Source organism: Gastrolobium bilobum, unplaced genomic scaffold (genome assembly GCF_033153095.1).
Source record: "Gastrolobium bilobum isolate Gb01-03AN ecotype WA unplaced genomic scaffold, APGP_CSIRO_Gbil_v1 utg4457, whole genome shotgun sequence".
In the NCBI taxonomy this organism is placed as follows: Eukaryota; Viridiplantae; Streptophyta; class Magnoliopsida; order Fabales; family Fabaceae; genus Gastrolobium; species Gastrolobium bilobum.
Genome location: NW_026895868.1, coordinates 80,923 through 93,753, shown reverse-complemented (window position 1 = coordinate 93,753; position 12,831 = coordinate 80,923). Strand labels below are relative to the sequence as shown.

Sequence of the window (12,831 nt, the reverse complement as noted above, 5' to 3'; positions counted from 1 at the left end):
TATATATTAAAATCGTTGTGGTAAATTTCCACCAGCAAAGCAGATTTTTTTTTTTAATAAAGTTTGTTTTTGGTGAATCCTGACATTTGTAGATTGATCATATAGATTTGCAATCAAACAATTGTTAGTGCATCTGCCATTGCAAGTTTTTGCTTTTAATCTAAACATATAACACTGAAGATTGTAGTGTACCAAGCTCATTTATAATTTATTACTTCTTGTACAATGAACCATAAGTATGATTTGTGAGAACATAAGAAACCCACATAGAGCAATCTGGATGATCAAGGGTGTGTTCAAATAATATTAGCATAAAGGATTGAAAATTCTGCAAATGTGCATATGATGGGGGTGGTAAAGTATCAAAATAATTGTTCATCCATAAGAATGAAGAATTTCAGAAGTGCGTCTGGTGCCATGTTGGCAAAGAAGAGTTTTGTTTTATCACCTGTTATTTTTTACAAGTATTGCTCATAAAAATATTCCTTGGATACAAAAATTGTCTGGATTCTGGAGTAATTTTTTAATGGTTATGGTTGGAGATCAATAGATCATGATTCTGTTTTCAGATATGATCCAAAATTTGTTTCAGTTCATTAAATTCTTTTAAGTAATTCTGACATATTACTTACATATGGATTTTGCAGGGACATGAACTTGTTCTGCATATTTCGTACCATCTGTGCTCGCTCATGATATTGGATTCAGTTGGAAACTCCTCATCTCCCGCTGTTTTGTATGAAAATTTTCTCTTGGGAGTGGTAGGCTCATAATTGGTTGTTTGGTCTTATTTAATAGTATTTTTGTATCTTTCAATATTAATTTCTTTCTTACAAAACTTGAGTTTGCTGTTTCCTTGTAGGCAAAAACTTTATTGGATTCTTTTCCAGCTTCAGATAAGTCTTTTAGTAGACTTCTTGGCGAAGTCCCACTTTTGCCTGAATCCGCCTTGAAGATTTTGAACGATCTCTGCTACTCTGATGTTATTGATCATGATGGAAAAGTTATCCGTGATATTGAACGTGTAACTCAAGGCCTTGGTGCTATCTGGAGTTTAATTTTGGGGCGTCCACAAAATCGTCAAGCTTGCTTAGGAATAGCATTGCAGGTATGTTGTCATGAGTCTCTAGGAGCAGAATATTTGTCATTTGGACAGTGTATGTCATCTTCATGGCTATTTATTTATGGTCATGCATCTCTGGCATATTGGAGTCTCACACTTTGTTGCAAGGACTTGAGTTGCACACAAAATGACCAAAAAGATGTGCAGAAAAGACTGAATAATTAAGTATTAAAACTATCTGCTGCCTATGGGTTTTAAATATGTTTTCAATAGAGTTATGATTGTATTGGTATCTTCATCAGTCTAGATGTGCCATATATACACTGTATCTTCAAGCTTAAAATTTATTTGAGATATATATGGTAAACCGGTTGTTAGGTTGTAAAGTTTGCTCAAGTCTCTGCAACAACGAAGATTTGGGTGTATTGGGTTACGACTTACGATTTGATGTTGAGAAACTATTCCTTGTACTCTTTGTTTTCACAGTGAATTTGATTGCTATTTTGCATTTTTGCTTATGGCCAGGGCTATAGTTCGCTGTTGGTCAAATCACATTAACTTTGATGTCTATTTTGCTCCTTGCATTCTGTTTGAGCACATGTAGTTGCTAGCATATTTCTGCCCGATGTTCAAATCCATGACATTTTATATAAGTTAGACAAATAGGTTAAATGTCTTGGATTTTCAGGGGTGTTCTTTGGAAGGGGATTACTTGTTGAGCTTTCTATTAATATGTCAATTCTTGATGGCACCAGTATGTTACATTTGGGTTTACTGGTACAACTAAATATGTAGCAGTTTCTGAACCACCGGATCAAATCTGATCTTGTTTGACCCCATAAAACAAAATAATTCTTCTGCCAAACTTATTTTCAGAAATTGCAACGTAGTTGTTGCACTGTTATTTGTTTTCTATGTAGCACCGATACCGACACGGGACACGATACGACATGACACTTCGACACGTTAATTCTAAAAAATGTTAGATTTTGACACGTTAGGACACGTTTTGATATTGAATAATATTTTTAATTTATATTGCGTATATTATATTTAATATTCAATAATTTAACAAAAAATTAAAGCTAAATTTATAATACCTATTAATTTTGCAAAGAAACATAAGATATCACAAATATTTATATTAAATTCAATAAAATGGTAATAGTAATCCAACGAATCTAATAGTTAGAACTAAAAACGTAACGCAATGCAACCTTTGAACCTTTTTTTGAGTCTCTACAACGCGCGTTGAAGTGTCGGGGAGTGTCGGATACGACACGTCGGGGTTTTTGAAGTATCGGTGTTTCATAGTTTGTTTTGCCTGTTTTATTAACCTTGGCTTTCTTTTCCTGTTATGTAAACTGTTCATAGAAATGTCTTTCCAATGTCTAATTTATTGGTTTAATATGGCAGTGTGCTGTCCACCATCAGGATGAGATTCGAGCAAAGGCTATTCGGCTGGTATAAATTATTAAAACTTTTGGTTGTTGAAAGCAGACAGACTATTAATTAATAATGTAACCAAATTCTTTGCTTTTGTTGGAAAGGTGACAAACAAGCTCTTTCAGCTTAGTTACATATCAGAAGATGTTGAGAAATTCGCAACAAAAATGCTTCTTTCTGCTGTAGATCATAAAGTTTCAGATACGGGTCTTTTACAATCTGGACCTACTGAACCAAGAGCCGAAGCAGAGGTATTATACTTATGCTATTTCCTATTATCCCCCTTCTATTGCCTTTTCTCTAAGTTATATTCCTTTTAGTGATTGCTGTGGAGAATTCCATAATATATCTTGTTAGAATATCTAGAGGGTATCTCATAATATCATCATTATATCTTAGAATAGTTTAGAGTTCTTAGATAATCCTTTAGGATTGGTTTCTATATTTCCTTATCTAATTAGGATTAGGAATATACTATTAATAAATATAGGAGTTGTTGCTTTGTCCTTTGAAAGATTGACCGTAGATCAATATTATACTTTATTACTTAGAGTTAATTCTCTCTTCTCCTACTCTGCTTAAATTCTTATAATTTTAAAATATCTTATTGAGTTATTTGATTCTGATCCTGTAACTATTCCATTTCAAAGCGATCTTGTTTCTTACTTAGTAAAATAGACTTTTTTCAGATTCATTACTGTAAATAAAATATCAAGAAATTAAGTTCTGTTATTTTTTCTGTATATCATTTTGGTTATCACGTGTTTTGTAAGACTGTATAGAATAGTTTATATTAATTCTAAATGAAAGTGCATGTAATATGGCTTGAAAATTAGGTGGAAATCTTGCCTTGGCTTCTTATTTAGTGATTTCTGTGCGTAAAAGCTGCCCCTTTTAGAGGGATAAGGCTTGGTCGTTGTTGTGCTTGATAAGTTGATTATTGGTAGTTGCATACTTGATTTCACAGGTTGAAAGTCAGGAAATAAGTGGTACATTACAGGTTTCAGAGTCTACAATTTTGGAAAATGACTCTGCAAGAGTTGCTAAACCAATGGTTCAAAGTGCTCCGTCTATATCATTTTCTGAAGCTCAACGCTTCATTTCTTTGTTTTTTGCTTTATGTACAAAGGTTAGTTTTATGTATAAGATTTTGACAATGACTATAATGATGATTACTTTTCATCTGTTTTGGTAATACTAACACAATTTTCATATCCGTGCAGAAACCAAGTCTTCTTCAAATTGTATTTAATGTCTATGGGCAAGCCCCGAGAACTGTAAAGCAGGTCTTATTTTGTTGATTATGTTAGTGTACCAGCACTATTGTTTTAGCATACAATAGGGGAACTAGAGTCTTTCTCAACCTAAAACACATGACTGATGAACTTTGCCCTGGTCTTTGTAGCATAATAATTGGCTTTGACAAAAAATTGTGGTTTGAGATTGAGAATATATTCTTGAATTGTCCTCTCTCCAAGTCAATTACACATTTGTTAGCATATTCAATCTCAATTTAGGTTTGCTCGTGATTATGTGGGATGGAATACCAATGCAACTATTTGCTTCACAATGAAAAAAATGAAATTTTCACACATGGTCATCGCTATGAATCATGGCCTTGTGCTGCGAAGGAGTTTTTATTTTTTCACCTTTTGCATTGTGGTTCTTCTTGTTAGCTATAATTGGGTGTTAGAATATCTGGAAAATATCTCATAATATCTTAGAATAAATAAAATATCTTAGATGATCTCATAAGAGTGGCCTACGTATTTCATTTTATTCCATGATTTGTTTCCTTTTGAATTAGGAGTCTAGTATTAGCATAAATAAAGGTTATTACTTTGTCTTTTGTAACACATCTTCATATCAAATCAATATCAATTGCAGATTATTTAGTCTCCAAGTTTTCTAAAGTTTGGAAAATTTTTCTTTGGTGTATACTATTTCACCATATCTAAATTTTCAGCAACCAGCTTTTGCCTTCCTGTTATTCGTGACAAATTCTTATCACCTTTTCTCTCTCCAGTTCATCTTTGTTAGTGGGCTCTTCTGCCTGTTGAGCCGCCATCTTCTTCGGAATCCCGAGATTGGTTTGTCACCTCTGCTGCGTCACTTTTCCGTAGACCACTCTATTGGTTGTCATCTGTTGCTGCCATTCACATTTCCTGTGACCTAGTCACTAGGCCTATCTTCGTTTGCTCAGTCATCTACCAAAGGTCCTGCCCCTAAAGCCCTTCCAGATGCCATCACACACACAGACTGCCTTTTTTCCTCTCTTCCACGCCACTGCTGGTTTAGATCTGTCATTGTCCAAGCGTCAACTCATCGGCAAACCCCAGCATCGTCTTCAATGGCCTTCGGTCATCCAAAGCACCAAGTTGTGCCACCACCAAAGTAGTCATGCATTGCCACAACCTGTCAAGTCGTTTTTTTGGCAACTGAAAGCGTAATCAGCCACCATTCTGGTTGCTGCCAATGTCATTTGACTCGCCTTACATCCTCTTTCCAGATTTGACCTCACCTCACCAACTGGTCACCATCCTGATTGCTTTAACATCCACTGTTGTTTGCTTTGTCGCACCATCTCGAGTCAAGCCCAACTACCATTGTTTTTGTTCGCCACCTTCATGTGGTTGTTTGGCTCCCTCAGGCTGAACACTTAAATCTGACATGTTCTCCCTCTCTCTCTCTCTCATAGGTTTGACATGTTTGGGATGTTGCTTGGTATTCTTTGTAGTGGTTATTTATGGTTTGTACTATGTCATTACTTTGGTTACTATGTGGCTCTTTTCCAATGCTAGCATAGCATTGAGAGGAGAAAGTTGGAAATGTTTGTGCCCTTGTCTTAGATGCATGCATTCTGGCCTATGTCTTTGTTCCGGATGTAGTTTGGCCCCATTTTCTCTATCTCTAGTCTCAAATGCTCTGACCCCATCTTTTGCTCCAGATGTTTTGGCCTTGTCTCCTGTCCCAAGTACAGTTTGACTCCGTCTCGAGTTTCAAATGCAGTGTAGCTCTTCTTCGTCCTAGGAAATTTCCACTGATGATCATTCAAACAAATTCTCTTCTTCCTTGGTCATGCAATATTCATACTAGCTCTTCGGTCTGATGATCATTCCAGTCATTTTGACCAATGCTCTTCTCTCTGACATCTCCAGCATCCTTGAATTACCTTCCCAGTCATGTTTTGTGAAGCCTAGATGATGATAATGATTGTTTTATGTTATTTTATTTTTTAAAGGATTCTTTTGGAACAAACTTAAAGCTTAGTCTTTAGCTTGAGGGGATTGCTAGAATATCTAGAAAATATCTCATAGTTTCATTATTATATCTTAGAATAATAGAATATCTTAGATCATCTCGAGAGTGGTTCATTATATCTTTTTATAACATCTTTACATCAGATCAATGTCACTTTTAGATTATTCAGTTTCTATTTTTTCATTTTCTTTTTTTCTACACCAGCCTACTAGGACCCTTTCCTGAACCTTGCATATAGTGGGAGCTTTATAGCACCAGATTGCCATTCTTTTCCGCTTAAATCCTATAATTTCAACATTGGGCGCTAGTGGTTGTTTCTGACCTTTCTACGTATGATTATGCAGGCCTTTCATCGCCATATTCCTATTGTTGTGAGGGCATTAGGGCAATCTTATTCTGAATTGCTCCATGTCATATCTGATCCTCCACAAGGAAGTGAAAATCTTCTCACACTGGTAGCTTCCTATAGCTTATTTTGTTATGTCAATGAAGGTAGATTACTATATGAATGATGATATTAATGTTGATATTGTTTTCTGGAAGGTACTGCAAATATTGACTCAAGACACAACACCATCTTCTGATTTGATATCTACCGTTAAAAGTTTATATGAAACTAAATTTAGAGTATGTCTCACAACTAAAAGCATTGTAAAATTTTCTGCCAATGCTTAGATTTTTGGCTTGTTTTCTTATTGAGGCTGGTTCTCCATGGCAGGATGTTACAATTCTTGTACCGTTACTGCCATCGCTTTCCAAAAAGGAGGTCATATTGATAACTTCCTTCTTCTTTTACTTTTCCATGTATATTCTTGTGAAATTTTCCTTTAAAATAAAATTTCCAGTCTAATTGTTTGTGGGTCTCTCATTTTGGCATATAAAATATTTTCGGAAATTTTTTTTTGACAAAGCCATTGTATGAGAGTGCAAGCAGAAAGCACTCCATTTTATATTAATGTTAAGGGTGTTTTACTTCCCATCTTTTAATTATTTATCAGTATAGGCAATCTGCTGCTTGCTTCTCAGGTCTGAAATTGTTGGATCAGTAAATTCTCATAAGAATGTGTTGGGAATTTAAGTGAGTGATGAAATGCCACATTGGTTAGGAATAGACTAAGTAAGGATCACATAAATTAAAAGATCCATATTTATTGCCTTTAAGTTTTTGGGTCAAGATGTGGTGTCAAACCCACTATATTGGTTTGGGTTTGCTACTTAGCCCATTGATGGAGGTCTTCCTCCGACCACCTAACAATGGTATCACAAACAATGGTTTGGCTAGGTTCTGAGTATTTAGATATGGTGGTTGATGCTTGGGTTTTGCTTGCCAAACTCATGTTGTAAACCCATTAATACTTGAAGAGGCTTATGCTTAAGAGGAGCATTTTGATGTTAGGAATCACACTTGAGGATGAGAATGTGTGGAATTCAAGTGTAAAAGATTTAGATAGAATCGAAAAAGGAGAGGAGAGATTGGAGAGAGAGAGAGAGTTGCGTCAGAGATTTTGATTCTATTGATGATGAGCTATCTGTGTAACAGAGGCTGTATTTATAGAGTGACAAGGCAGCTTGCAAAGCAAGCTTAACTGTTCTGAAGCTGTTACAACTGTGGCTGATCTGACTTGCCAGCTCAGCAGACAGAAGTTCACCAAACTAACTAATTCTCAACAGAATAGGAGTAAATCAGTTACTCTAAGAGCAGCAGCTATCTATTGCTGCACTAACATACATACTATTATATACGTTGTAACTGTTGTAGTTACTCTATTAAAGTGTGAGTGATGGAGTCCTGTATTGATTGGTAATAGACTAAGTGAAGACCATATAAATGAAAAGACCAATAGATTCATTACATTAAGGTTTTGGGTCAAGATATCTTGTGAAGCCCACTATTATAGTTTGGGTTTGCTGCTTAACCTATTGGTGGAGGTCTTCACTGTTTTGGGCTCCCCCTGACCTCCTAACAGAATGCTTGCAATCACTAAATTTCTATCCACACCCTTGATAAAGTATTTATGGCTAGAAATATTATGAATAAGGTAGCATGATTCAGGGTCCTATCCAGAACATTCATAACTTATCAGATAATAAATTCAGTATCCTATCTATAACACTTGTTAGATGACAAGATTCTCATTAATAAGCTTCCTTTCAGTTGGTGTTTAGTTAATTGAAAGAATCTGTCCAAAGTCAAATCTAGATCCAGTTGGTGAAATTTATTCTAAAACTTATATTAAGCATGCTTGGTTATTAGGGATATTATTGTAAATATATTCTTTGCAATTTTATCTGTTAGAATAGGATGAGCTGTACATATTCTAGAACATTTCTTTTCTTGCTGAGCTGTCCATCTACAGCCCTATATATGTATTGTACAGTGCCTCCTTTTAATTAGGTCAAGAATATAATATTTCAGCTTTCTCTCTCTGCTCTTCTCGTCTTTTCTTCGATTCTCTCTGATGGTATCAGAGCTCTCTTTGAGGGCCTGAACCAAACCCTTCCCTACCAAATGGCTTCCGCCGAATCCAAATCTGGGCTCGTTGCCCATCATATAACAGTAAAACTCACAGAGAGTAACTTCCTTGTCTGGAAGCAGCTGGTTGAACCAGTGATAAAGTCTCACCAGCTTCAAGGTTATCTAATCAACCCACAAATTCCTCATAGATACCTTACTGAGGAAGATCGTGCTGCAGATCAAGTTAATCCAGCATATACAGCTTGGGAAACTCAAGATCAGACCCTTCTCTCATGGCTTATGACCACTCTATCAGAACCCATCTTGAATAAAGTGTTGGGTCTTGTTCATTCATGGCAAGTATGGGAGAAAACACACAAATACTTTAATGGGCTTCTGAAATCAAAGGCCAGACAGCTGCGCACAGAGTTACGAAGCATTAAAAAGGGAGGAAGAAATATTTCAGAGTACCTTGCTCGAATTAAAACACTCACAGACGGACTCATGGCCATCGGATCTCCAATATCTGATGAAGAACAAGTTGAGCTTATACTCGAAGGACTTCCTCAAGAGTATGACTCTTTTATTACCACTGTCCATGCCCGTGAGAGCCCACTTTCTATTGATGACCTTGAAATTGAGCTGCTGTCTCAAGAGTCTAGGTTCCTTAAACATCAAGAGTCCTTGCTTAGTGATTCAGTATCTGTTAATGCAACTCATTACCCAAATATACACCCTACTGCATCTGTTCCTTCTAAACCCTCTAACACAGCCCCAAACCAGTCTCTGTTTGCCCCTGTTTTTCAGTCTTCAGAACAGAGCATGCAGCAACGCCTCCCAATATTTAGGGGGGCATCTGATTTAGCTGGACATGGTAGAGGCCGCTCTAATGGAAGGGGAAACAGAGGCAGAGGACGTGGAAGAAGTAATTTGCAGTGCCAACTATGTTATAAAATTGGACATGAGGTTCACTCATGCTGGCATCGTTTTGACCCCACTTTTGTACCCACACAGCCACCATCTGCCTTTGTACCCACACAACTACCATCTTCTAATTCTCAATATTTAACCTCACAAACACCACCTTTTTCACCACATCAAAGCATCTTGCCTCCTCAACTATATCAGCCATTTTTCACCAAAACATCTCAAGCACAACAAGGTGTTAATCAGTCCCAAATTCCATCTTTCTCTGGCATAAACACATTCCAAAACACCCTCCAACAATCACAACAACAGGGCATTCAACAAAATCAGCCTCCATCCCATGCTTTATTGACCACTCACACCTTTCCATATAACCAGCAAGGCCTTCTTCCTACTCCTCCATCATCTCAGCTAGGTTTGGAGTGGTTTCCAGATTCTGGGGCGTCCCATCATGTCACCTCAGACCCACAAAATGTTCTTCAAAGTACACAACTGAATGGAGCTGATCAAGTCATGCTTGGAAATGGTCAAGGTTTGGCTATAACAGCAGTAGGCTCTTCACAATTTTCATCTCCTTTAAAACCACACACTACTCTATTTCTCAATAATCTTCTTTTGGTTCCATCTATAACAAAGAATCTGGTCAGTGTGAGTCAATTTGCCAAAGATAATTTTGTTTATTTTGAATTTCATCCTCACTCTTGCTTTGTGAAATCACAGGATTCTCACCAAATTCTTCTTGAAGGTGTTCTTGGTAGTGATGGATTATATCGGTTCAAAGACATTTCTCTTCATCCATCATCATCGTGTGCTCCATCTTGTTTCTCTACTGTTCTTCCAGCAACTCTCTCTGATTCAAGTGACTCATCCTCAGCTTATTTCACAAATGGTGTTCAAGATATAGACACATCTTATGCCCTTTGGCACTATAGACTAGGGCATCCTCATCATGAGGCTTTAAAAACTGTCTTGAAATCTTGTAACATTCAGTTCAGTAATAAAAGTTCTTTTAATTTCTGTCCAGCATGTTGTATGGGCAAGTCTCACAGACTACCTTCTTCTCCCTCAACTACTGTTTATGCCGAACCATTTGACTTGGTGTTTAGTGATCTTTGGGGTCCTGCTCCTATGTTGTCCACCATGGGATATTCCTATTACATAACCTTTGTAGATGCTCACACACGCTTTACATGGATTTTTCTTATCAAACAAAAATCTGAAGCAATAGATGTGTTCAAACAATTTCATTCATTAATTCAAACCCAGTTTAAAGCTTCCATTAAAGCTGTCCAAACAGATTGGGGGGGTGAATTTAGACCTTTCACAAAGTATCTTGCCACTCTTGGTATCATTCACAGACTTATTTGTCCCCACACACACCATCAAAATGGTCTTGTTGAGCGAAAACATAGACAAATTGTTGATATGGGATTAACAATGTTATCTCATGCTTCTTTGCCTCTAAAGTTTTGGGATCATGCTTTTCTTTCTGCTGTTTATCTCATTAATAGATTACCCACTACAGCCTTGAACTTTGAAGTTCCGTTTACTAAGTTATACAAAACAATCCCTGATTACACCTTTCTCAAGGTATTTGGCTGTGCTTGTTATCCTCACATGAGACCTTATAATCAGCATAAACTCCAATTCAGATCTCTAGAGTGTTTGTTTCTTGGTTATTCATCCAGTCATAAAGGTTATAAATGCTTAAGTGCTGATGGCAGATTGTATGTTTCTAAAGATGTGCTTTTTCATGAAACTAGATTTCCTTATCTTTCTTTGTTCTCCAAGGATAATTCCTCTCAAAATCCAGTTCCTGGATTCAGTCTCACCATTCCAATACCAAAAACACTTGCTGAACAGGCACCATCTCATAGCCTTCCTTCTATTGCATCATCTTCTAATAGCACTTCTTCTTTGGTTGCCAGTCAGCATGTTACACCTTCTTCTCCACTCACTCAAAACATTTCTCCTAATCCCACTTCATCCTCTGATAACAATAATTCTTTACCTGTTACCATGGTTCCTTCTCCTATTTCTTCTGCACCATCTACTCCAGAATCACTTTCTTCTCCATCTTCTCCAACATCATCCTCTCCATCAGAGTACTTACCTTCATCATCTCTTGGCACTCCTTCACCAGCCAGATCCATCACAACACGGTCCAAAACAGCAGCTCAACCCTCTGTTCTTGTTACTTCTATGGAGCCTACATCTGTTAAACAAGCTTTGGCCAGTCCTAAGTGGCTTGAGGCTATGCAAAATGAGCTTACTGCCTTACATGCCAATGCTACTTGGTCCCTAGTGTCTCTACCCCCTGGCAGAAAAGCAATAGGATGTAAATGGGTTTTTCGTATTAAAGAAAACCCAGATGGTTCTGTAAATAAATACAAAGCTCGTTTAGTAGCAAAGGGCTTTCATCAACAGCCTGGATTTGATTATGGTGAAACATTTTCTCCTGTTATAAAACCCATAACTGTCCGCATCATACTAACTCTTGCTCTTTCCTTTGGCTGGACTCTTAGGCAACTTGATGTAAATAATGCTTTTCTCAATGGTGTTTTAGAGGAAGAGGTGTATATGCAACAACCACCTGGCTTTGAATCACATGACAAGACTGCTGTTTGTAGACTTCACAAAGCTCTCTATGGCCTTAAACAAGCACCACGAACCTGGTTTGACAAACTTAAGGAGACACTTTTCCAATTGGGGTTCAAGACCAGCCGGTGTGATCCTTCTCTATTTATTCTTCGCACCACATCTCACTGCATTTATATTCTGGTTTATGTGGATGATGTCATTGTCACCGGTAATGATGCCAAATTTATTGAACAAATTATCTCCCATCTTCATTCTCGGTTTGCTCTTAAGGATCTTGGTGAGCTTGATTATTTTCTTGGGATTGAAGTTAAACGACTTTCTTCAGGTGCTCTTTTTCTTTCTCAATCAAAATATATTAAAGATCTTTTGGTCAAGACTGATATGGCTGATGCAAAAGGGATATCCACTCCCATGATTGGTGGCTGTAAACTGTCTCGTTATGGTGCTGATTACCACCCAGATTCTTATCAATATAGGTCTGTTGTTGGTGCTTTGCAATATGCAACTTTAACAAGACCAGAAATTAGCTTTGCTGTAAACAAAGCTTGTCAATTCATGAGTCAGCCTCTTGAGGAGCATTGGAAGCTTGTTAAAAGAATTCTTAGATATCTCAATGGAACCATTTCTTTTGGTCTTCTCCTTCAGTCTGCTGATCCAGCCACTGCCATGCCTCTAACTGCATTCTGTGATGCAGATTGGGGAAGCGATCCAGATGACCGTAGATCAACATCCGGTGCTTGTATTTTTCTGGGTCCTAATTTGATTTCTTGGTGGTCAAAGAAACAAACTCTTGTAGCTCGTTCAAGTACCGAAGCAGAATACAGAAGTCTTGCCTTAACAGCCGCTGAATTAATTTGGATTCAATCATTGTTGTGTGAACTACAAGTCCCTACTCAAGTGCCTCTTGTTTTCTGTGATAATCTAAGTACAGTTGCACTTTCTCATAACCCTGTCCTACACGCTAGAACTAAACATATGGAATTAGATATTTTCTTCCTCCGTGAAAAGGTCCTTGCTAAACAACTTCAAGTATCTCATGTTCCAGCCTATGACCAAATTGCTGACACCTTCACCAAGC

At 37.2% G+C, this 12,831-nt stretch overlaps 1 protein-coding gene across 1 annotated transcript in view; it reads left to right on the top strand.

The window, feature by feature from the left end:
* Nucleotides 1–12,831, top strand: part of LOC133296494 (uncharacterized) — a 28,888-nt gene that overhangs the window by 9,508 nt on the left and 6,549 nt on the right. Inside the window, exons 14-22 of the mRNA XM_061495490.1 lie at nucleotides 648–761; nucleotides 863–1,108; nucleotides 2,480–2,527; nucleotides 2,614–2,760; nucleotides 3,477–3,638; nucleotides 3,733–3,795; nucleotides 6,115–6,225; nucleotides 6,314–6,397; nucleotides 6,489–6,536. Coding sequence (XP_061351474.1) covers nucleotides 648–761; nucleotides 863–1,108; nucleotides 2,480–2,527; nucleotides 2,614–2,760; nucleotides 3,477–3,638; nucleotides 3,733–3,795; nucleotides 6,115–6,225; nucleotides 6,314–6,397; nucleotides 6,489–6,536 — 1,023 coding nt within the window. The remainder of the gene's footprint in view (nucleotides 1–647; nucleotides 762–862; nucleotides 1,109–2,479; nucleotides 2,528–2,613; nucleotides 2,761–3,476; nucleotides 3,639–3,732; nucleotides 3,796–6,114; nucleotides 6,226–6,313; nucleotides 6,398–6,488; nucleotides 6,537–12,831) is intronic.